The sequence below is a fragment of the Rhipicephalus microplus genome, chromosome 3 (assembly GCF_043290135.1).
Source record: "Rhipicephalus microplus isolate Deutch F79 chromosome 3, USDA_Rmic, whole genome shotgun sequence".
NCBI classification, from domain to species: domain Eukaryota; kingdom Metazoa; phylum Arthropoda; class Arachnida; order Ixodida; family Ixodidae; genus Rhipicephalus; species Rhipicephalus microplus.
This window is the reverse complement of record NC_134702.1, coordinates 193,257,423-193,283,625: the sequence shown is the minus strand read 5'-3', so window position 1 is coordinate 193,283,625 and position 26,203 is coordinate 193,257,423. Positions and strand designations below refer to the sequence as shown.

General features: G+C 43.9%; 1 protein-coding gene across 1 annotated transcript; it reads left to right on the top strand.

Annotated features, from left to right (window-relative positions):
• Window positions 1-1,577: 1,577 nt before the first annotated feature.
• On the top strand, window positions 1,578-24,467 carry LOC119159867 (uncharacterized). Its single transcript, XM_037412689.2, has 5 exons — window positions 1,578-1,801; window positions 3,500-3,567; window positions 9,912-10,016; window positions 19,768-19,797; window positions 24,250-24,467. Exons 1-5 carry the CDS (start codon window positions 1,684-1,686, stop codon window positions 24,445-24,447), a joined length of 519 nt encoding a protein of 172 aa, XP_037268586.2. The 5' UTR covers window positions 1,578-1,683; the 3' UTR covers window positions 24,448-24,467.
• Window positions 24,468-26,203: the final 1,736 nt, after the last annotated feature.

The following is a 26,203-nucleotide window of genomic DNA, read 5'->3' as shown; positions in this document are numbered from 1 at the left end:
TTATACGCTAGTGAAGTGTACCCACTGCACACCCACCGTAACTCTCATCAAGTAGGAAAGCACCCGCTATGAGACTATGCCACTCGTCCTTGTGCGGATAAGCGAGGCAGCAACTGCACATCTGTAAAGCTTTATCTGCGACTTCTGCTGCGAAAAAGGCTTATTGACAGGAAGATCCCGGAGGCAGGGGTGGCATGCAAGCAGCGGCAAGAGAACCTCGACTCGGGACCTGTATAAACATTGCCTTCTTCAAGTTTCAACTGCAACCACAACTTCAAGATCCTCTCGCCACATATTTCAACTACACAATTTAGTTTTAAAAAAATGGGTCCAACAGTTTTGTAGTCAGTGATGTAATCCTTGTATATAATTACATCTATATGTATGTGATAGCATATTGTGTACATTTGAGTGTATATAGAATCACCACTCAAACATTGTATCACGTATTTATATGATGGTAGATGACTTCGATGAGGATTCGCAGGTCCTCCTGCCCAGTTCCGAGCAAGCTCTACCTTCAAAATTCACTTTGAGAAGATGGCTGTATGTTTCAATACTGGCTGTATGTACACGAAGAAAAGCACGCACGAACATACATGAAGTATGGCTAAGCACCCCACCCTCCCGAACAAATTTGGGGCTAAGACCCTGCCCGTGTGATGTGGACCAACAGCTCGCTTTGGAAAACCAACGGTACTTGCGCCACACAAGAAGAATCTTGTCCTTTCGTTGATATTTTTCAAGCAAGGGTCGTAGACAAAGATAGAGTTAAAGGTGATAAAGGAAGGCTTATCGAAGGTGACCACCGTGACAGGCGCTATTATTTGATCACAACGTTGATGCAATAACTGGGAATCAAATAAACCAATATCATGCATGACATAAAAAGGCTGCGACCGATAATATAAACAGCCAATGCTTCAATTATTGATGAAAGAAAAGCACAATGACATTCATCTATCAAGTTTCAGTACATACATTTCTTAAAACCAAACGAAAATATGGAGTGTTAAACGAAAAAAAGAAGAAAATTCAAGAAGTGACAGCATGACTTTCAAACCACAGTCAATTCATTCACGTCCAACTAAAACATACATTCTGTAAATGGCTCCCTCTTGATGCCCGCTTCATCAACCTCAATAAAGAATGTCAACATCATCAGGGAAAGTGGTGCTTCCATAAATTTTCCTAATTATGCCGCCTCACTACTACATGCTTGGGATAACTTTTGTGGCGTATAAGCAGTTGTGTTGAAAAATTACAAGAAGAGGATCAATTTTTATCTTTTAAATAACTGACTGCCTTTTTACAAATGGTCATGAATATTTTTTTACGTTTTAACCCGGCTGTCTGCAGTAGCTGTATTCATTTGTGTATATATTCTAAGTATGTTCTTCTAACAGGGCGAAGGAGAGTGGTGCAACCGCGAGAAGATTCATCTATCAAAATGAATCTCCTCTTGTCCAAATTCAATAGGCTTGTTCATTTTAATTGAACGGAGAAGTTGTTTTTCAAGTGCACTATAAGAGAAACAATTCTCTAGAGAGACCAGCCCATTAGTTTTGATCGGGTAGGCCTGTCAAGTGAAACAATGGATGAAGGGCTACAAATGCAGTCACATAACGAGAGGTCGGTTGAGTGCGCTTAGGCTGAAAGCCACGTCTGACCATTCTTACTGGAATGGCAGATGTATACGATGCCGGTACTGCAGTCGCCATCTGCCACACACGGTTGATGGTCTTCGTGTCAGCTATGGCACCCATAAAATCCTTATTTACTTTCCTTCTCACTGTTGTATGTAAGTGTGACGCTTTTTAGTTTTTTATTTATAGAACGTGCATAACAAATCTCTCAACGCAAAATAGGCAAATTTGTTCCCCGTCACCGAGGTATAATTTTCGGGCACGAATATAATGATGCTCATGGCATATTGCGTGGTGGCAAAGAGGACTTGGCATAGTGCAAAGATTCATAAATAATGTGTGATTTCGAGGCACTTTTTCAGCACTTTGTTCATCTGTTCATCATTTGGGACAGTTTTTCAGCTGTTCGTGCAACCGAAAAGCGGACTTGGTGTTGAAACACGACGCAACAGCACCGAACAATAGAAAAGAAGAAAAACTGCTTGCTGTGGTGACTAATGTGCTTTTTTATTTGAAGCATACCTGCACGAAGGTCTTGGTATCCAGCCTATCACGAAAAAAGTCTTAATCGTTGTGTCCAATTGCGATAGTCTGAGAGCAGCCGTGACAACGCGTTTCTTTTTCAAGAAAACCGCCGAGCAGGAAACTAAAATTGGCGCATATAGTAGATGGACATAATGTTTCAGCATAGGGCGTCATTATAGGCTAGCTTAAACCTCAACGTCGGTATGGCATAACAGGAGTCTTAGGCAAATAGAAAAGCAATGGCATAAAAAAAAACTGTATATAAATACTGGTGCTGCTCTTTTGACATAATTTGTGCAAATTTCACACAAATTAGATGCGAAAACTGATCATAGAAGGACTTCGTGAAAACAGTTCATTGCCTCACAAATCGACTGTCACAACAGGAGTCTGAATCTGTAATCTATGAGTGCATACAGTTACAGAGATTGGTAGCACGTTGTCGGCGTTTGGTCCTTTTGCACCATTGAATGCGCTGCAAGGTATGCAAGGGGAAATGACAAGGACACTTTCATTTTCTTCTCTCTCTCTGTATCTCTTAGAGGTGTGGCTTATCTTCAGAGAGATCACGAGTAAGTGACCCGTTATGTCATGGTCTCCCGCAGCGGCCGCCATCACTAATGAAGCTCACAACGCTCAAATTAGCCATGGTCATAGAGTTTGTGTTTATAACAGAATAATTTGGCTTTCTGGCATCACTAGTCAAATGAAAAGCGAGAAATCTCTAGCTCGCTCTAATATAGGTTTGTAAACTCTAAACAACGTGCTCCGCTATAACGATGTGCTCACATGTTTCAGTCTCGACTAGCGATCGGCTGCGTTTCTTGTTATGCTGAAATGTTTCCCAGAGCCCCTTCAGCTGCCTGCGCGGATGCACAGCATAGATAATGTAGCTTAAATAGCAGCCTGCAAAAATGATCTTTTTAGCCTTGTTTAGGTATGTTGTACTTAGGGCTATATAATTCTCTCTACGTTGGTTTGGGCAGCACGAACACTATTTTAAACTCCGTCTGTCACAATAGCAGATTTAGTTTAATGCTTTGTGTCCACAAACTTACAATTCTTCTTAATATTATATTACAATTCGTTTTGTGTTTGATTTCTTCTATAAGTTTTGGTGAGCGCCATTTTAGATGTTAAGCCAGGTAGCAGTCATAGCAAACATGAACCTTCGTAAAAAGCATGGCAATAACTGTTGTCAGCATACGTTTGGCTGTCCTCTAGAAGGCAGGCCTTTAAATTATTTCGCAGCACGCAATACATCATACATAATTTCTATTACACGTAAATTGGCTACCATAATTACTGCTGTATGTTCATTATTTCAGCACTACCTCAATTAAAGGCCTGGGCACCAAGCGACATTAACTGCCGCCGTTTGATTCCGTTACAACTAGTAAGTTAACCAACCTTTGCATTATAATTACTAGAAGATCAGCTGGTAAATGGACACGCCTCGGTAAAGGGAGCATGCCTCGTGCGTGAAGCATGGTAGGCTGTGGCATGAAAACAAATGCGGTGTCATGGGCGTACACATTGTAAAACTTGACAGTGCTAACACATAGGTTAATGATTTTCTTTCTCGACATGCATAACAAGTCTAAAAACAAATACAGCTTACGTGCTTGTTTCTGAATTGCCGAAATAGGGTAGTGGCGTGTGTGATTAGTCTGGTTGGCACATGAACTAAACGTATGATTATGTATATTGAGATCCGACCTGGCTGAGACACCACAGTAGTAACTCAATAGCAAGGGTGCTTATTCACGTGTTAGGTACAATAATTTGATGCCTCATCCAACTAGAGAGCTGACTTACAACGGCTGCAGCAGCCTGACGGTCTATAAGAGCTCACATAAAAAACTAACATCAAAAATTGGTGAAGGCATTATTACGCAGTGGTTACGTTATTATAAAATAACATGACGTAACCTTACAAGATGACAAATAGCACATCAAATGACGCTGTCTCTTGGCCAAACGTGGGCCTAACTCGGAGGCAGCCATGGGAAACAACGTGAGGAGCGCAAAGCCTTCGGGAGCATGAACATGAATCAATGTAGTCTCCTGAGATAAATATGGCGTTATGACCCTCAAATTGAGTGGTTTGGGGCGATTCCATAAAACACCGAGTGAGTTTTTTTTTCTGCAAGGCTTATTATCAATACCACTGCGTGATAATGTTCATTCTGCTTTATGACGAAACCTCACCTGTCTGTTATTCAGCTTTATTGACGAGTTTGGATAATGTCTTATGATAAAAGAATATCCTAGACAAAAGAGAATGTTCGGCTCATTGGTGGTTCATGCTTAGGATGTAAAAACAGCACAACACGCGGCCTGTGTCGTCTCTTCTTCAGATCTTGTTTCCTTTGTTGCGCTGTTTTTATATTCCAAGAAATAACCTGAAAAGAAATACACCAGTATTACTACTTGCAGATATTTAGAGCGTGTTCGAAATCAAGAGAGAAAGGCCGACGAGAAAGGTCAACATAAGGCTAAATAAGAGGCGTCACATATCCATTGTACGAACTGCCAGCACAAGGACTGTAACGACAATCTTTTGTTCTATCTGAAATGGTACTTGACTGCTAGAGCACATCCTGTGGTAGATAAGGATATTTAGAAAAGCCCTTATCATAATCACATCAGCATGCCAATCACGCATGCTCAATTAAATACATCACTCTCCTACATGTCTTCACATTTGTTAGGGTGACAGCATCATGGTGAATTACAAACCTTGTGCCTAGATAAGATGCATATTCCCAAGAATGTTACTGGAAAGGATGTGATTATGCAAAAGTGTTGTCTGTGAGAACGAAGACATGAACCACTTACAGCACCACAACGTTACTAGTTCCCGAAAAAGCCTGTATATGGCTTAATGGCACTGCATGTCTTGGTAAACACAAAGAATCAGCTCCCGCATGTAAAAAATACACTAATTTGTGGTGGAGGTAAGCTGTTAAGAAGAGTGGCTCTATCGTCGTGAATAATGGTTTATTACTGGCTACCCTGTATTATTAGTGCACACAGTTTTCCCTCTGTTGTGTAATACTACCCAAGATAGAGCGCGTGTCGTGTATAAGATAAGATGACATGGAAGTGTCTGGCTCTCTGACGTCACTGTTAAGTTCTGTGTTAGATATAAGACCGCCGCGGGTGTGCGGGGATTCATTCCGTTGTATTGCTAGTTGAAATAAACATATGTGTGTTGGCTAGTCGGCTCCCAAGTTGTGAAGACATAACAGTGGCGACGAGGATGGGATCATACTCGGGCACGTTAGCCGGGCCTCGGCTGTAGCTCACGTCACGGCACCAGTATTCTAGGAGCGGAAAGCGTCCTGGTGGATTACCACGACATGGCTTCCTTTGGCCGGTTTGAGCCGTTCACGGAAGAGGGAGACGAAGACTTCGACTCATATGCGGAACGCTTTGAACATTACGTCCGGGCGACCCAGGTCAGTGAAGACTTGAAGGTGTCAGTCTTTGTCACCGCCATTGGAAAACAGGCCTACCGCACGTTGAAAAATTTATTGGCCCCGACCAAGCCGGAAGAGAAAACGTACGACGAACTGCTCCAAATACTGAAAGGGTACTATTCCCCGAAGCCTTTGGTGATAGCGGAAAGATTCCGGTTCAACCGTCGGTCGCAGCGGGAAAATGAGTCAGTTGCCGCATTTGCGTTAGAATTAAAAAGGCTGGCTGGATCGTGCGAGTTCGGGCAATTCTTGGATGACGCCCTGCGGGATCGGTTCGTGGCCGGACTGAGAGATGAAACGGCACAAGCAGAGCTGCTTAAGAAGAGTACCCTGACGTTTCAAGCTGCCTATGACCTGGCGAAAAGTGGGGAACTCGCTCGCACAGAAACCAGAAAAATTCACCCCAAAGAACTCGGTGACGTGAACTTGGTGCGACCACACCACCCCCAACGGTCCACAGGTACGAAAAGGGGCGTGAGCGGTAACGCGGAGCGGCATGCCGAGGCGACGGACTGTTCGCGGTGCGGAGCAGCGCATGACGCCACCACCTGCCCTTTTCGCAAATATCGATGTCGTGCCTGCAAAAAGGTGGGACACCTGGCAAGGGTCTGCAGAACAACGCCACGTTCGGTGCATTCTCTCATCGATGGTACTGGCTTAGAAGACTCTGGTGACTGGGATGATAAAAGTGGTGAGAACGAGGTCTTGCTTAGTCATATTTTTTCATGTCGGAGTAGTCACGGTGGCTACGCTGTGAAAGTTAAGATCGCAGGCAGGAATGTCACGATGCAGGTTGATACCGGAGCCTCTGTGTCTATTGTGCCAGAAAAAATGTACAGACAGTATTGGCCGAATGTACCCCTAGAAAGATGTAGTTTACGGTTAAAAACATATGGCGGTTCCACACTAGCAGTTGCCGGAAAGTTGACGGTGCATGTAGAGCACGACGGGCAAACCGAGACCTTGCCGTTGATTGTAGTCCGGACGGAAAAAAATTGTGACACTTTGTTGTTGGGCCGCAACTGGCTAGAGGCTTTGAAGCTGAATTGGGCAAGCGTGTGTAATATCAACTTTGATAAAGCAAACACACATGATAGATCAGCCGCACTCATCGAAAAATTTTCGGAAGTGTTTAATCAATCACTAGGACTGATAGCTGACACGTCGGTCAAACTGGTGCTAAAAGACAGCTGTACGCCTGTTTTCTGCAAGCATCGGCCTGTGCCATTCGCACTCCGGAACGCGGTAGCGTCGGAGTTGCAGTCGCTAGTGGAATCTGGAGTACTGGTTCCAGTAAAACACAGTGAATGGGCAACGCCTCTAGTAGTTGTCCCCAAGGCAAACAACAAAGTGCGAATATGCGGAGACTACAAAGTGACCCTAAACCGTTGTCTGAGAACTGATTATTACCCTCTGCCAACAATGGAAGATACGTTTGTAGCGCTGCATGGATGCAAGTGGTTTACTGTCCTTGACCTGTCGACAGCGTACCAACAGTTGCAGCTGCACCCCGAGTCGCAACCCTTGGTCACTGTCAACACCCACCTAGGCCTTTTTCAATATACACGTATGCCGTACGGTATAACAAGTGCTCCATCCATTTTCCAAGCGGTAATGGATGATATGCTGAAGGGGTGGGACAGAGTGTCATGTTATCTTGATGATGTGTTAATAGCGGGGGAAACGATGGAAGAGTGTTATGATAGGGTGGAAGCTGTGCTGACAAGGTTCCAGGAACGAGGGGTGAAATTGCGGAAAGAAAAATGCAAGTTTTTTGAGAAGTCTGTGACTTATTTGGGGCACGTGATTGGGGAAAGCGGAATCCGCCCTTCAGAGGACAAGGTGCGTGCTATAAAAGAAGCACCGACTCCAAAGAACAAGAATGAGTTGAGGGCTTACCTAGGCTTGTTAAATTTCTATGGGAAGTTCGTACCGAACATGTCAGCACAACTTAAGCCATTGCATGACTTGCTAGCTGTGAATACCAAGTGGGAATGGACGGAGGTCGCCGAAAAAGCCTTCAAAGCATCCAAGAGCTGGTTGCTGAGCACGTCCGTACTCACCTACTATAACCCTTCAAGGGAGCTAGGGCTCGTTTGTGACGCATCTGCGTATGGTTTAGGCGCAGTCCTTTTTCACAAGGTAGGATCAGAAGAAAGGCCAATCGCTTTTGCCTCTAGAACGCTCACTAAAACAGAGCAGGCGTACGCCCATATTGAAAAAGAAGCACTGGCTGTCGTGTACGGGTTAAAGAAGTTTCACAAGTACCTTTTTGGGCGAAAATTTGTAATATACTCAGACCATCAGCCCTTGGCGGGATTATTGGGAGAAGATAGGCCGATTCCTGCGATGTCAGCGGCACGCGTGCAGCGATGGGCTCTGCAGATTGCTGCGTATGAGTACAAATGGGTTTATCGCAAATCACGCGATATAGGCAATGCAGACGCACTATCGCGCCTACCGCTTCGGAACTCTGATGACGTGTCGGAGTACATCGGCTTTTCGATGCTAGACGAGCTCCCACTCTCCGCAGAACACATCAGAAGGGAAACGAGAACAGACAGCCTGTTGTCAAAAGTGTTGTTTTACACGCAGAGCGGTTGGCCTTCAAAAGTGTCTGACGATGCACTGGCGCCTTATTTTGTGCGACGCCACGAGCTTTCTGTTGACAGAGAATGTGTGACGTGGGGAAACCGGGTGATAGTACCATTGTCTCTCCGCGACAAAGTGCTATCACTGTTGCACGAGGGCCATCCTGGAATGGCACGTATGAAAATGCTGTCTAGAAGCCACGTATGGTGGCCTCGCCTTACGCCGGATGTTGAGCAAAAAGTTAAAGAATGTGTAACATGCCAGTTGACGCAAAATGCGGCGCCCAAGGTTCCGGTGATGTCATGGGGAGTGGCGGGGCGCCGGTGGGAGCGTGTGCACTTAGATTTTGCGCATCGAGACCAGCATTGGTTCCTAGTACTTGTTGATTCGTACTCCAAGTGGGTTGAAGTGTTTCTGATGAGGTCAACTAATAGCGAAAAGACAATAGAGAAATTGCGCACCGTATTTGCCGCGTACGGATTACCGGAAGAAGTGGTAACAGACAATGGGCCCCAATTTACTTCGGAACTTTTCGAGACGTTCATGAGTCGTAATGGCATCCGGCACACTAAATCGCCGCCTTATCACCCGGCATCGAATGGCAGCGCAGAGCGTTGTGTACAGACGTTAAAGAAAAATCTTCTTAAGCAGGTCATGGACGAGCAGAAGAATGGGCGGATGAAGTCTCTCCAGCAGCGGATCGACCAATTCCTATTCAATTATAGGAACACGCCAACAGGTGTTACTGAAGAGACGCCGGCCCAGCTGTTCTTATCGTGGAAACCTAGAACCAGGTTGAGCTTTCTCCATCCAGATATCGAGCAAAGGATGAAAGAAAAGCTAGAGCGAACAAGGCAGGCAGCCAATCGGCGACGTGGAGCTTGGAGAGACTTCGAGGAAGGGGAAGACGTCCTCGTACAAGGACTGCGCCCCGGGGAAGGAGAGTGGTTGAGCGGTAAGGTAAAAAAACGCGAGAGTTTAAGCACTTATGTGATAGGGATAGGGAACGAGGAGAGGTACGTGCATGTTGATCATATGAGACCACGAACATTCCAGGAGTGTTTCCCACCTTCGGTTCAGGTGCCGTCTGCAAACTACGAACTTCCCGCATGCACCCAAGACGTTGTGCCTCGCAGGTCTTTAGGTGCCCCTGTACTCATCGAGGGCGCACGAGAGACGGCCGACCCTGATCAAGTCGAGGAGCAGGCAGAAGATACAAACAAAGAACCGGTCAATCTACCGGGCCCTTCATCTGCTGGTGGGGACGGCGGCGGGGGCGAGACTCAATCTTCCCCACCGGAACTTCCGGAACTTCGACGCAGCACCCGGCAAAGACGACCGCCGGATCGGTACTAAAAACACTTGGGGGGGGGAAGGAGTGTTGTGTAATACTACCCAAGATAGAGCGCGTGTCGTGTATAAGATAAGATGACATGGAAGTGTCTGGCTCTCTGACGTCACTGTTAAGTTCTGTGTTAGATATAAGACCGCCGCGGGTGTGCGGGGATTCATTCCGTTGTATTGCTAGTTGAAATAAACATATGTGTGTTGGCTAGTCGGCTCCCAAGTTGTGAAGACATAACACCCTCGACCATTCGGAAAAGGACTCCTCTCGATAGTAATACACACCACTATTTAATTGGCATTTATCAATTTCTTTCAGACTTCGGTGGTGACTCCATGCGTTTATCCGTGTATTTTGTTATCTCCGTACAATGGGCATGGGGAAATTGTTCTGCGACATGAGGTAGATGGCACACCATGCAAAGTAAGTAACTTTTGGTTTTGGTTCGCCCTTTTTTTCGCAGTTATTAGTGGACTAAGTTCTACGTACCAACTACTTTTCTACTTACCATCTGCAGACGAATGGCCTATAGGGTACCGAAGCTCAAGTTTGCTGAGCGACGACAACGTGGCACCTGACTCTGGCGACGTGCTCCGGAAAACTTACGAACAAGCGCGGGAGTGGGCGGAGGCGAGTCAGTGTATTTCTCCGAAACGGGAACGCGTTTCAGTGCGTAAGACCCCTGTATTTTTCAAAGGTACTGCAAACTCCCTTCTCCGCGCCGTTTCCTCCTCGCCCGCCACTCTCAGCCGCCGTGAAGGAGCGACTCACTCGGAGCGCGCCGCCGGACGGTTTCGTTTTGTCGCGCGGCGCGTTGAAGTAAGGCCCCTAGGGGCCTTACGTTGAAGTGCTTGCTTGAAACGCGCCAATTCTTGGCGTAAATGCACAACGGTGCTCGCAAATACTGTGTAAGAACAACAGTGTGCGATCGGCCAGTGCCTTAGCTATCATCTCGCGTTTTGAGGGGAACCAAATGTACCAAATGCCGCCCTATCGCAATCTGCCTTTGCAGTACTCATCGTCGATTTAATCTGGGGCCTGCTTCACAAGATAGAAAAATCTGGGCTTTGTGTAATATTTCTTGGGTTTATAATCTGCCTTTGCAGTACTCATGGTCGATTTAATCTGTTGCCTGCTTCATAAGTTAGAAAAATCTGGTCTTCGTGTAATTTTTTTTGGGTTTATAAGTGTGGAACAGCCCCTCAAAAGTTATTATGAGTGCTCTTAGAGCTCGAGTTTGTACAGGAACAGAGCCCTACTGAAATTTGGGACATGCATGCCTGCTTCCATAATGGGACGTGTGTAAACGATTCATGCATAAAATACCACAAACGTTTAGTGCGATGAAGGTGGATTTTATTGAGTGTAATGGATGAGAATGAAGGTAGATTTTATAATCGCATTCACAACACAAGAGAGGAATAGAAACTACAATGGGGCCTCACCAGGAACCGTTTCATTTCCCCTTTTCCGGGGTGGCTTGCGCTCTTTCGGAAGAGGCCGATGCGCAAATATAGAAGTAACCGCATTTGGCTTGAGTTTCTTGATCCCAGTTTGTGCCAGAATTGCTGGCTCATACTGATCCATCGTGAAGTGTTTCTGAAAAATACGGACATCCTCTACCGCAATTTCGCAGTTTGGCTGATGTGATATTGCCGAAGCAAAATATTTTGCTTCTTACGTTAAAAATGCAAACAGCCACAAAAGCCAGATGATTTTCTTGCATTTAGTAGGTGCCTTTCTCTTTGTTAATCGAAAGTGTACAACTTCGCAAGTATGTTCGAAATTTGAACGAAAGTATCTATGCGTTTCACAAATGAACAACTATACAACATTATATTTACCATACACTCTCTTATATTCGTTGTACACGCATGCACAAAATTCGGTCATGGAAGTGCGCAAACGTGAGGTAAATATGAAAGAATACAAACTGAGAACACAATAAACCACAATAAAACAATAAACGCCGAAATTTTGCCTACAGGTAATCAAAGTTCGAGCAAAAAAAAGGAAAAATGATCAAAGACGTGGTTGATCTCTGGAGAAGCATAATTGCTTCCGCTGCAAATGGTTCCATTTAGAAAGCAAATCGCGAACGCCAAACATTCAACAGTAATTATGTTGTGGCCGTATTCAAATATTCGAGCAAGCTAAAAACGATCGAGCTGTCATCGTGGTTGAAATCGTGCGAGAAAGTGTCGACGGAAACTTCAAGCTGCTTTTGTTTAACCTGAACCAAGGATGAGCTTTATCTGAAAGCCTTCCAGAGGTATGTCCACGCGAAGAAGTTCTGGAGTGAGTGCTTACCTCGCAAAGCCTCCCTCGGTGACAAGCGAAGTTTTTCCTGCCGATGCGATGCAGCCATACCGCTCTCCGCTCCTCCTTATTTTTCCCTCGTGGAACCACAAAAAGCTTGTCGCCTTTTGCAATGCTGCTGGAGCAGCCAACGGCACAGCAGGTCGGCATTGCGCTGCATCCGAGGCCGCCTTGCTAAAGGCAACACACGTGGGAGCGAGATGCAGTGCGCTCACCCATGGCGTCGCTGCCCGGCGGAGCCGAACCTGACGAGGGGTCAACGAGGTTCATTGGTCACGTGTCGCGCCTGGTCCATTAGGGTAGCAGAAACGCGCGCCGGAGTGAGGAGAGACATAGAGGGCGGGGAGGAAGTTCTCCTCCGCTTTTTGTACAATGATTTGCGCTACCTTTGAAAAATACAGGGGCCTTATCAGTGCGGGGATCTTAGCGCCATGCCGTCAGCTTGGCGCGCTAAAACGAGACGCTAGCTGTGCGAAGTTGCCTTTGTGTGATGGAATAAGCGGTCCCACGGAAGCGCTTTTGGGATCCGAAGTATTGTGTTGTGGGCTGCCACAAGGATGCAGACAACACTAAGGGACGCTCTCCACGTGTAAAGATGTATCAGTGTCCCTGTATTTCACAGCAAGAAGACACAGCCGCTTTCGCGAAAGATAGAGCAAGCATGACACGAGGCACTGTGCCGTGCTATCTAACAGACTCAACAAATGAGGTGCATTCCTTCTTTTCTTCAAGAACTATTACCAAGCATGACACGAGAGCCGGGGGAAAAAACGAGGCGAGCACTTCAACTTGACTCGCTCTGGTTAAAGCTCATCTTGCTGCTTCATGGCGATGTCAGCGCGTCATGCTCCCGCCGAACGGAGGATATGACTCTAACCCTTCTCGAGAATTTTTATGCCATGGCCGTATAACTTTAGTTTTTATTTATTATTTAGCAGGCCGCTATTGTTTACACATGGCAGTATACACGGCTGCTACTGCAAGATACCACATCAAAACAATTATATGGTTTTGGTAAACCTCAACGCATCACATCGATAGAGTACGCAGCTTCATGTCGTCAGATTGAGACTTAGCTTGAGGCATACGTCGTGCACGGTATTGTCACAGACCTGAGAAAAGTATTTCCGATAACTCCGGCATCCTCGTCTTCCGTAGTCCGCTCCACATTATAAAATTGATTACGAGCTTTACTCAGTTTGTTAGATTCGCTTCAAGAAAATGCCTGTCCAGCTCATACATCTTTATGAAGTCACACTGCAGCCGGTACATTGTGAGCTGACTCAAACGCACCGCGCGTTCTCCGCATAAGCACGCCAGCAACCGGCAAAGGAAGGGAAAACGCGCGATATACATTCCCGGTTTCTACTTTTCTACCAGAGACGGCACTGCCTGTCCAGAGTCGCAGCGCCACTATGCGTTCCTTTGCATTCCTATTGCGCGCTTCCAGCGAAGACTCTCTGACATGGTATCCATGTACACCACCAAAACTGGGATAACATTTTACCGCTTGGGGCGTTCGCCTACACTACTGCGATACAACAATCAACTGTCTACAGCCCTTTTTTTCTCGTGTATGGCTGACCTGCCTCCTTTGTCTTCAACACGGCATTCTTCTTTGCACCAGCCCCGAGCTGTACCTCGCTCCCAGAAGGGTTCGCAGCTCGGGTCATGCACTGCCGTGAAGTCGCTCGGAAGAACATGGTAGCAACCCAAAAGGAGAAAAAACGTCGCTGTGATAGGAAAAGATGCGACATGACCTTCAATTCCAGTGATGAAATTTTACTATAAAACCCGGTTCGAGCGTCTGGGCTTTGCGAGAAAACAATTTCCCGGAATGAGTGCCCGTACACCGTTTTACTACAGGCATCTCCAGTGAACTTTCTTGTCCGGCCGCTTCAGTCTATTACTGATTGCCGTCTGCACAACAAGAAAATCATTCACGTCTAGAGCAAGAAACATTTTGTTACTCGTTCAGCCGATCTTCGAATGACGGCCAGGTTGATTGAACGCTTCGAAGAGAGGAGGGGGGAATCGTAAGCACATTTTAAGCACTCCATCATCATTTTTACTTGGACACCCATCATCATCGTTCCTTCGCGTTGGTGTTCGGAGCAGAGACACCACAAAATAAACTGTTCTGTTGGCCTTTTGTGGTCACTTCTTCCTGCATCTTTCACTAAATTATAATTATACCATTCCCCGTAAAACAAGTACATGCTATTTTTACCTGGCAATAGCTGGCTTTCGCTGGCTAATTGCTATCTGATTGTAGTCTTGAGTTGGAGTGTGATCCTATACATTCCGGAGTCTGCATGTAATACGAGTAATACAATAGAGAGGTGGGAGAGTTTCAAATGATACATACTTGTGAAATAGACGCGAACACGACGGTGCCACCACAAGAAAAGGAAGCAAAGGGAGCACTGTTAATTGAAACATAAACAAACGAACGGCTTGCACGCACAGTATTTTAAGGTTAGAACACTCAACGTGAGCCGGAACTGTAGCCGTTTTTCTTTGGCTCAGGTGAATCAAATTGAAAAGCGTAAAAACCTAGCTTTGTACCAAACTAACATAACTGCTTGATGAGCAATCATCACCTAACATTTTTGATAGAAATGCTCCACATGTTCTTTTACGAGCACTTTTACCTTTCTGTTTCAACATAATAAATGTCGTTAAGGTGAAATCACTATACGCCTCATCCGACGGAGAGATTTCACCGCCAGTGACGGTAATGTGATGGCGTCAGGGACTAATGACACAAAAAATCAGCATGTACTGACATCATACGGTGACGTCATCACATGAAAGTAAACAGCCCTTCCTTCTCTTCATCCTCTAGATAAGCGGCGCAGTATTTAAATAATGCGCCTTGTTTCCTCAAAACATAACAGTGCAACAGAAACAAGAAACTTCATATTCAATAGAACCGCACTAATTTCGCGATCAATATGCAAACCTATGTAGCGTGAAGCTTCACTTTATTAAGTTGCATAATTGGGAATCAGCGTCCAGATTGAGGTAATTAGAGAACAAAGCATCGATATATTTCTCGACACCTGATAGAAAATAGAGTGGCAGCAAATTACCATCTCCTGAGTTATGCGCAAGAAGAAACGTGCAACTATTGGAACATTCATGATGTCAGCTGTGGTTCATCAAAAGTGACAACTTTATTATCAACATGAGTAAACCATTTGAATGTTATTAAATGTAGGCTTGAACGTCCCAAAAGCACCATATAATTATGAGACGCTATAGTGTAGGGCTCCGGAAACTTCGACCATCTTGGGTGCGTTAACGGGCACCCATATATGAGCACACGTGCAAGTGCTCTATCAAAAAGTGAACAGCTTAAATGTACTCATGGCTGCTACTAAGAAAGCGTGGTGGCGTTATATTTAGTCAGTGAGTTGTCGTTCTTTATGACAAAAAGGCAGAAACCAGTGAAGCCGTAGGTACTAAAACAGCTTCTGCCCTAAGGCTTACGACGCTTGAAGCAGGCGGGGCTTTTATTCACCAGCACCTAAATATAACAGCGAACTTGATGGCTCCTGATGCTTTTTCAAAACAGGTCATTTATTCTTCTAACGAAACGGCTAGACAAAAATTCTGTGGCTGCACAGTGAATCGATCTCATGTAAGCGTGCCTTTTTTTTCTGTCAATCTGAAGGAGATTTGATGTTCCTTGGACGCCCTGCCTTGGGCCTAATAGTAGGAATATGCGCTTAATTTTAACAATATCTTTAAATTAGCGAAAAAAAACGCAACACCAAAACCTAAGCAAATGATCTGTGTTCGTGCGACGGAAAAGCTTGCAAAAACTAAAAATCGTGCAAAGCATGCTGGGCAAGCCAGCGCGGAGTACGGAAGCTGCGAAAGCTGCTGAGAGCAGACATTCTGTGAAAAGGTAACCACGCCACAAAGGCCGTTGTTTGCGGATGACTGTGTTTTGTATTGGGAATGTATGGATTCAATAGACAAAGTTCTTCTTCACAGAGACTTAGCCAAAATCAGCAAGTGGTGTATACGATGGTAAATGCAGTTTATTTTGAACAAGACAGTTTGCATGGAAATTACTCAGAAGAACTTGCAGTCTCTAACCTCGTACACAGTCAACAATGTCATTATGAGCAAGGTTAGGTAATGAACGTATTTAGTATTCGCATTTTCTTTACCTGTTTTACAGTGGGAATTTTTCTTATATTTTGATAGCTTTGACTCAATCAAGCACCAAATTTTGTTTCATAAGTATTCGACTTTCGTATTCGACTTACATTATTATAGTGTTACCTCGAAGGCAGAACCCCATACACATAGTTTCACAAATTTAAGTCTGGCTTGGTGAAGATAAGCTTTTTGGTTATACAAGGATCGATTTAGGATCCCTGTTCTTTTTTTATGTAAATCAGTAATATCACGCCTATTTCTTTTACACCTACCGTTCGTGTGTACGCCAAGGACAATAATTTTTTTCTGTGGTTCAGATCTAAATTTATTAGAGCAACGTGCCGACATCTGGCTTAACGAACTTCACATCTGGCTGAGCGATAATAATATTTACTTAAACGTAAAGAGAACACAGTATGCAATAATTCGTCAAACAAATAGGTCACTCTTTCAAGACATAGAGTTTAGTAGATATCATTCTACAATAGCACCCGTAAACTGGTGTCTATTTCTAAGGGTAATTTTCAGGTCTGAACATGTAAGCTGGTCAGACCTAAAAGCTGGTCTGAACATGTAAGCTTTAAACCTGTTAGAAGTTATCGACGTCTCTTGGTCTTTTATACAAATTGAAATACATTTTGGTCATTGTGTAAGAGCAAATATTTATATTCCTCAGATAATCATTTCCATCTGACAAACTCTCATCTAGTCTGGGGTACAACATGCAGCAACACAGATGTGCAACGTGTATCCCCTTTACAAAGAACAAGCTTGAAGATAATTTACTCTCATTTGCCCTCATCAACTGATTCACTGTATAGAAATTTGAAGATGCTACCGTTCTCTCAGTTGTATATATTTTGCTTATCAACAATGATTTACCAAGAAATTAAACACGAATAGACCACCTTCTCAAGCGAATTCTCAACCAGTTATGTTGCATACAACTTAGGTACTACATCACTGACTGGATCAAGACCACAGACTAACTACGGCACTAAAACATTAGATTATCAAATGATTTCTTTGTGTATAGCACATCTATTCTTACATAAACTGTCTAATAAAACACAGTTAGTTCTGGTTCAAAAAAACAACTTAAACTAGTTTTTCCGTCTCCTACAAAAAATTTTAATGATTTATTATATAATGCATAAGCTTACCCTTTTCTTCGAATTGTGCTTACTTAATAAGCGAAGACATATACATTATTACAGTTTGTACAATTTTTGTGCTATATTCATATGAAAGTGCTTGCTTTATTTCATTCTTATTTAGATACTGCTAAGTGAGGAGTTTTTAATTTGTGTATTGTGAGCTGTTTTCCCCTCTTTTGTGTGTTTCAGCTGTCGGATATTTAGGTACGGGGTAAAGGCCTCGTCGGAGACATATGAGTCTCTTTTTGCCTTACCTCGTGGACATATTTTTGTTTATATATGCGTAAGTAAACAAATTATAATTTGACCTGAAATAGTAGCATATTTTTGTCTAACCTAAACTGGCAGACATCTAAGACAATATAACAGGCAATGCCGGAAAAGCTCTTGGGTTTCTTTATTATAACGCCGAGAACTTTGTTGCGTTACCCAAACATTGCACTATAAAACATCTAAGAGTTCTGTTCTTGATCATGCGAGTGTTGTTTGGGACCCCTCAACAGTGCGTGACACAAAAAAACTTGAAAAAGTGCAGAACTTGGCGCTTCATTTTTTTTGCGGACGTTTTAGAGAAAGTGCCGCCCTAGGCGCGTGAATGAATCATTGAAATGTGATTGACTAGCTTGTTCAAGACTCAGACATCACTTGAAGCTTTTTCATAACATTTTTGAATGAAGTGATTAATATTGACAGTCATTTTTTTACATAAACACCAACAACAACTATTCCGATAGAGTTGACCGTGATATTAAGGTTATCAAGTTTCTCTGCCTATTACAATATTTAGCATCCAGTTATGTATTTTTTCGAGAACAATACACAACTGAAATCGATTAGACGAGTCTGTCACAGTTTTTGCACTGGTACAATAATTAGAACTGTATTAGAGTTACTGTTCACCATGTTACTGCTAGTGATCACTATTGTTCGCTTGTGCACTTGTGAATTTGTGTTCTTCATTGTTATTCATATAATTATGCTTTCATTATTAATATTTTTGTTGAGTTAATTAGATGTGTACGCTTGTGTACTTGTATTTCGTAACATGTATAATTGTTTCCAAAAGTATGTTTTAAGAGATCGCTAAGGTGCACTCTTGTGTTAAAATAATCACGTTCCTAAACATCAATTTATTATGTGCCTTTTGATGCCACTAAATCTTGCTACAACACTTTGAGCTTTGAACTTATTCTTTGTTTTCCTTTCAATGCCCTCCCATTGTGATGTCATTCGGGGCTACGAATGTGGCACAAATTTTAAATAAATTAATACCGTGCCCGTTACTCACAAGCGAGGTGAATCAAAATCGGAGATGTCTAACAATAACATCTGTGATTCGAATGCATTTGAAGACCACTTAAAATTACGATTCGTTTTCGATGAACTAGAACACACCTCTCGAGATAAGCGCATTCCTGGTTGCATGCTCCATAGAAGTGTGGCAGCTTGGGCTAGTTGGTATGGCATGACAATAGTTATAGCGCGAGTCGCGCGAGTAGCGAGTCTCTGTGTCGTCGTTTTGTTCTCGCGCTATAACTATTGTCATGCATGCTCCACTTCCAGATCGCACCACGTGACCTGGCGGCTCTAGTTTGTGACTGCCGCGATGGGGCTAAATGCGAAGTTTATTTTTTTTAAAAGTACGCACAAGAAAGATGATGGAAAACAAGGAAGACACACTCACAGGACGCCCATCATCTGTCGTCTTTTTAGTGCCTACTTTTTTTAGTCCTGCAATACCAACGTGCTCAGTTCGCTAGTGTTAATGTTGAAGTTTATGAGCAATGTCACACTTTGTATGAGTGCTATCGAGAAGCGCATAGATTAGTGAATAGCGGAACTTCACAAGGCGTCAGTATGCACCAAGACAATAAAAAGCAGCAACATTACATGTTGCGCGCAGGATAATGTATGCAGATAATTCCTGTGTAAAGTACTTGCGTACAGTAATGTTTGCCTATTTGCGCTCTTCAGCCGCTAAAGTATTACCGAAACTTCCACGCAGTAAACCGCCACTGCTTACCAGCCTTAAGAAGGTTTGTGTTTAGCCCACAGCTCATCAACACTTCCCACACGTCACACGCACGCCTACGTCGAACCGCAGTTTGCACGCCAAAGCTATCAAGCCTTGGCCGAACACGTGCAATTGTTACATTGCGTTTCACATGCTTCAGTGACACACCATTTCCATCACTTCCATCGCTTTGTTTTAAGTGACGTTAGACACACTATTTCGCCTATAAAAGCGAGAACCCGCTTGCGGAAGTGGAGCAACCAATTAAAGTCATTCGCAAGAAATGTTTGTTTTTGTGTATTTATCCAGCCTATAATTTGCAATGTTTGATTTGAACTTGCAGATGAACGTATCCGTCAAAACATACTGAAATCTATCAAACTAAAAAAAATGGTCGGAGTTGGCCTTAAGTTATATGTATGCTGCTTTCATTGGTGGTGACACAAACGAAAGTGAAGCATTTGTTCTGGCTTATGCAAGTGACTCACTATTTACGAACATATTTCAGATCCCAGGAAGCGAATCACTTACATTGCAGGTGCGTAATATCTCTTGTATTCAATGCTATTTCGAGGGGTTGATTTCGTCAGCTGATTTTCAAACTCTAGTTTTTATTCTTTCAAAGTGACAGTTTTTAAACTGTCAATTTCAATCACACTAGCGCAGTATTAGAGTGTATAGTGCACGCTGCAACGAGGCTCATGTGATTCTTGTCATATTTCCTTCAATTTATAAGCGCTAACTGAGGATAAACAAATTCCAATTGCACTATTTTATTTCTCAAAACTCGCATAGCCTACTATAGGACGTTCACTAGCAGAATAGTTGTTTTTAGCGAAGACTTTCATGTCCGTTGTTCATGGTAAAGCAAGAAGAGTGCGTCATAAGCCAGTATATGCGATAGAAATTCGGTAACTCCAATCACTGACCACGAGCTCCATTAAAATGAAGGCAACGTTAATCCGACAAATGGGAATGTGCAACAAAAAACTGTACGGCCTGCGAAGAAACTATCACAATCATAGACGCACATTCACACCGGAACTGTCTAAATCCTACCACACAAATATTCCATTAAACATTAGGAACGCTTTGTACTATGGGCGTCAAACTTCCAAGGTTTCCCGAGCTGCGCAGGCTTCTTTGTTTCTGTTCAGCTCTGTTTTTAGCCTTTTTTTGATTTCCTGCTCTCTTTTGTGGTTTTTTACACGCGTGTGTTCTAGTTTATTATATGACTTTTTCTTTCAGTTTTTTATTTTCGTCTTTGTACTTCTCGCTGTATTCCAATGTCGATGTTTACACTCGGCTTGTGTTGCATTTTTCTGACTATTGTAGTAATTTCCGCTCTTCGTATTATGTTTGAGACGCTCGAAGAACGAGACAAGCAATACTTTTTGCCAAGAATGCGTGCTTATTATTGCTACCATTGATGAACCAGCCGCTGTGGAATGGAATGAAAAAACTTGATTTTAGTCCTGCAGGATGCGCTTAGCGCGTAGCGGTCGTCTCCCACGTAGGGACCGACAAGGAGTAGGCGGCCGCTGCTCATACTCCTTTTGGGCTGCGAAGAGGAAGAGAGCATATTCGTTGCGGTTACTGGCAAGTCGCAGTGGACGGCGTTTACTACTCCCGACGGCCTGTACGAGTTTAAAATGTTGCCTTTCACTCTAATCTCAGCGCCAGCTACTTTCAAAAGAATGATGAATACGGTTCTCGTGGGGATCAAATCGTAATCATGTCTTGTTTTCCTTGAAGACGTCGTGGTTTTTGCAGACACGTTTGAACAACACGTCCAACGCCTTCATGCGGTACTGCAGGAATCAGAACATCGAGGCTTTCTCTCAAAACCGAGAAGTGTCATTTTGGATATGAAGAACTGAAGTGGCCTTGTAACGTTGTGAGCCATGCTGGCATCCGCCCAGAAGCGGAGAAAACCCGCGCTGTTGCTGCCTTTCCCGTGCCCACAAATAAGTGCGACCTATGGCGATTTGTGGGGCTCTCTGCATATTACAGGCGCTTGTCAAAAACATTTCGAAGATTGCTGAGCCCCTCAACAAGCTTACAAAAGACGGTGTCTTGTTTGTTTGGGTTCCCGATCAGTGTCATGCGTTCGACGCCCTCCGAAACCTCCTCCAGGCTCCGCCTGTACTGGGTAATTTTGACGAAAGCGCTGACACGGAATTACACACTTACGCCAGAAACGTTCGCCTAGGAGTGGTATTAGTTAAGTGGCATAATGGCGTAGAGCGCGTGATCGCTTATGCAAGCAGAACGTTATCCCCAGCGGAGAAAAGCTATTCTGCAACCGAAAAGAAATGCCTCGTTGTTGTCTGGGCCATAACAAAGTTCCGCCCATATTTGTATGACCGCCCATTCGGGTAGTTAGCGACCACCATTCCCTTTGTTGGCTCGTAAATCTCAAAGATCCCTCAGGTCGTCTAGCACGATGAAGCCTTCGGCTACAAGATTTCGCTGTCACCATCGTCCACAAGTCTGGGCGGAAACACACCGACGCCGGCTGTCTCTCACGTGCACCTGTCGGAAATGCCAACACTGAACTTGAATACGACGACACTTTTCTTTCTGCCGTATCAGCAACCCGCTTGGCTGAGCAACAGCCTCATGAATCGGAGCTCATTCCGCTTATTGACTACCTGGTAAGACGCAATTACCACTCTCCTCGAAGCTTTGCACGCTCGCTATCTTCTTTTTGCTTCCGCGATGGAGTGGTTTACAAAAATAACTTTCATCCTCCACAAGCTATGTATCTGCTTGTTGCACCAACTATGCTTCGTGGTGACATTTCACGTGCGTGTCATGATGAGCCATCGTCAGGACACCTCGGCTATAAGCCCACGCTGCAACGGATTCAACGCTCCTACTACTGGCCACGTCTCGCAAAGACTGTGAAGCACTACGTTCGCACATGTCGCGACTGTCAGCGACGTAAGGTTCCACCTTTACGACCAGCGGGACTACTGCAACCAACAGGCCCACCAAAGATGCCCTTTCCTCAATTTGGCATGGACTTTCTGGGGTCATTCGCCACGTCTTCGTCTGGAAACCGGTGGATTGTGGTCGCTACCGACTACCTAACACGCTACTGTGAAACCAAGGCACTTCCAAAAGCAACCACAGCAGATGTCGCCCACTTTTTTGTTAACAGCATTGTCTTACATCACGGTGCTCCAGCTATCGTCATAACTGATCGTGGGAGAGCTTTCACCGCAAAGATGCTGCAGGAATTCTTGCGAATAAGTGGCACGGAACATTGTAAAACAACGGCTTACCACCCGCAAGCAAACGGACTGACTGAGTGACTCAATAAGACAATTGCAGACAAGCTGTGAATGTATGTGGACATCAATCACAAGAACTTCGACCGCATACATCCCTACGTAACTTTTGCGTATAACACTGCTGTTCAAGAAAGTACTGGTTTCACACCTTTTCGCTTAGTCCACGGCCGCGAGGTCACGACGATGCTTGACGCCATGCTCCTGCCCGACATCTTAGGAATATACCACACCGATGCCGCCGAATTCGCGCAGTGTGCAGAAGAGGCCCGTCAACTTGCTCGTCACCGTATTCCACATCACCAAACCACACACGTGCGCCACTACAATCTTCTTCACCGTGAAGTTATTTTCAAGCCCAGTGATGAAGTCTGGGTGTGGACCCCTATCCGACAACGTGGCCATTCAGAAAAGCTTCTTTGCCGCTACTTCGGCCCTTACAAAGTCGCACGACGTCTCAGCGACGTCACTTACGAGGTTCTCCGAGAAGGCACTTCGAGACGCTCCCGTATCACCCCGCAAACTTAAGTCGTTCATGTTTCACGGCTCAAATCTTATTTTTCGCGCTGTGAATCGCCAGTGAGTGACTGACTTTATTGGTAACTTTGCGTGTTTCTTTTTGTTTCGTCTTTCCCTTACATTCTTTCCCATTCTTCTTATTTCTCATTTAACTCTTTGCTCCACAACGAACTATGTTATTCCACCTTACGCCATTCATTTTGCTTCCATGGTAATTTTAATCTCATTTTCTTTCTTTTTTTGCCTTCATGTACAGCATCGAGATGATGCTTCTTGGGAGAGGGGTTATAGCCACCATTGATGAACGAGCCGCTGTGGCTCCTACTTGTTTTGGGCTGCAAAGAGGAAGAGAACATTTTCGTTCCTCGGGTTAAGGTGAACTCCTGGCTGCAGGTCTTGTTTTGCTTGTGACAATATGCTACTCTTGGCTATGCAGTTTAGCCGGCATTAAAATCGTCAAGGCGCTCGACATGAAAATAACTTCTTTTCTTACGCGCCAACGCACTCACTATGCTAGAGCTGGCTATAATGTATATGTGGTTTTGCCTGCGTTACAACAAATGGACGATGACAGCATGCGACAGCCTGCCCCTCTAAGTGCTCCGTACTCAAATTTGAAAAAAATAGAATAGGTACCCTAACAAGTCTCGTGTGCGTTACCATATTCATGCCCCTGTCGCGTGGTAATCTGTTGTTGTAAACGGTGGTCCCTATGCTAGCATCTCAGAGCTTAGCAAAAGGTGTGTAATAGAGCGTTTATAAAAATATATCTTCAATCCTTGCAAAACAAAGAAAACCATTAGCCTGATTACCAAAAGTCCACTCTCCGTGCAGTGGAGCTGGTTTAATTTTAAATGGAATAGCTACTGAAGGTTTTATTAAAAGGCATTGTTCGTCATCTATATGCACAGCATCACAGTGTCTTTATAAACACGCATCTCAGAATGCTCAGCGCTAAGCAGAAGTGACAATGACACCCTATGATAGAAGAAAAAAAGTACCCTTATTAAGTCATGCGGTGAATGCTCTATTGAATTGTGTACATTGAACTAAATAGGCTAAAAAATAGGCGTAACGCATTTTATTTGCGAATTTAGACGTGCGGTGTACAAAAAGACTTAAATGCATTAGTTGATGGTGACACCACTTATTTTCTTTTGTTTTTATTAATTCAGACATCCAAGTGCGTGAGAGGACTCTGTCAGTTGCTCCATGATGAACTACACTTGAAACGGATGAAGAGAGAAACCAGACTGATTCGCAAGAGGAGAGGTTTGATTGAGAAAGTTAAAAACAAAATGAAGAGAAGGAAGAGAAGGAAAAAGAAAAAGAAAGACAAGAAGAAAGCAGACAAAAAGAGAAAGCATGAATAAACACATAAGTGCTAAACGTAGTTTTCTAGACACACTCACGTCCTTACTTGAATTAGGCATGGGTAAATGAAGTGCTCTGTCAAATCTCAATTTGCAAACTCAGAGCAGCCATATTAATGCTCAAAAACTCACGCTTGGAAAATGGCAGGTTTATTTCACGAGACCACCGCTTCCGTACAATGTGTTCATCAGGCTAGTGAATATAGTCTAACACAATACAATGACCCATACAATTTCTCACAAACTTACCTATAGAGGCAAATCCCGTACTACTGAGCTGCTGTATGCAAGGTAATGATGGTATATGTAAGCTTTGAGCTTGACTCGGATTTATATATCCCAAACACGTGTCTAGCTTCACGGTGAAATAATTGGCCACTTGCTGAAAAAACATTTATTAGGCTGTGTTTTTTTGGACATTGCACAGAAACGTGTTTTATTTGACATTGAAACCTTCTGCATCGATCTACCATTCTACGAAGTGTAAGACGTAACGAACGGCGGCTAAACATGGCAGAAAGACCAGAAAGTGAGCATTCTCTTCACCGCTTTTATGTCATGTTTCTTTCTTCCGCAGTTTGTTTGTGTCGTCAAGGTGAGTACACCTTTATTTTAAAATGTAATACATTTCAATGAGATCAAATACGCTTTATTTTAGAGAAGCTCTATTTACGCAGTGATGTTTGCTTTTGAGCCGAAGCCTCGCTAAACACCAGCCAACACAAGCCTTACAGACACATATACCGCCATTCTAAGTGCTTCTACGGGGGCGCCTTAAGAAACTCGCATAGATGGTGACGCAACAGTTTCCTCTAGGTTTCACTGTTAGAAACGCTATGCAATGACCTATGGAACTATTCTATTCAATATATAAAAAATATCCTTCGCCTAGATTTCGACTGTACAGTTTAACACCAAAGGGGGCTAATTGAACTTATTTCCCCTGCATGATGTGCACTGGTGCACTGAAAAATTTGAAGCCGTCATGAAAAATGCCTTCAGTGTAATGCAATGACTTCTGATGATAGTCCTCGTGAAAAACACTAAAATTGGCCTACTTTGTCGTACAAAAACAAAGCAAGCATGTCGTACATAACCGGTTGTTCTTACACAGCGGTTGTCTTCCTTTATGCTGTAAGTAGAACAGATAGCCTACCATTGTTTTAAAACTTCTCCTCTGTAAATAAGTGTGGGCCTGCCGTCATTTCTGTTCAGATTAAACAAACTTTCTTCCTACATAAACAACTATAAGTAGCATATATTACTCGTAATAGGTAATAAAATCAAGCTTATGTGTGCTTAGAAAAAGCTGTTACAATTTAGAGTACGAGGTACTCTATTATGGGAGAACATAAAGCCGTCCTATGGGAGATATGGGCCGCACGTGTCGCCAAGCTACAGTTTGTAAAATATCGGGTAATGGCGAAATCACAGACATGCGGGCGCACACAAATGGCCCTCGAAAAAGCACCGGTCACAAGCCTATTCCTTTTCATTGATTTCTAGTAATTTATGCTCTCAATCACAGGCCTTTCCCTGATCAGCCATTTTTGATACGCCAATATCAATAATTACGCGTGACAGCATTAATAAGCTGGGGCTGGATTCACAAAACTCCCTTACGAAAACATTTTTGCGCAAGAGAAATTTTGTTGCGTAAGTCAATTCACGAAAAAAAAACGTCGTAGGAGGCCATCGTTATCACATTGGCCGCTGATATAACGAGCGCTGTGACTGCCCGGTAACATGTAAGCGA

Excerpts from the sequence above, each read along its gene's own strand:
- LOC119159867 (XM_037412689.2), top strand. The coding sequence starts at position 1,684 with ATGGCAGATGTATACGATGCCGGTACTGCAGTCGCCATCTGCCACACA. Across the intron at positions 1,802-3,499 it reads TTTCCTTCTCACTGTTGTAT|CACTACCTCAATTAAAGGCC; the intron begins GTAAGTGTGACG and ends TCATTATTTCAG. Across the intron at positions 19,798-24,249 it reads GCGAATCACTTACATTGCAG|ACATCCAAGTGCGTGAGAGG; the intron begins GTGCGTAATATC and ends TTATTAATTCAG.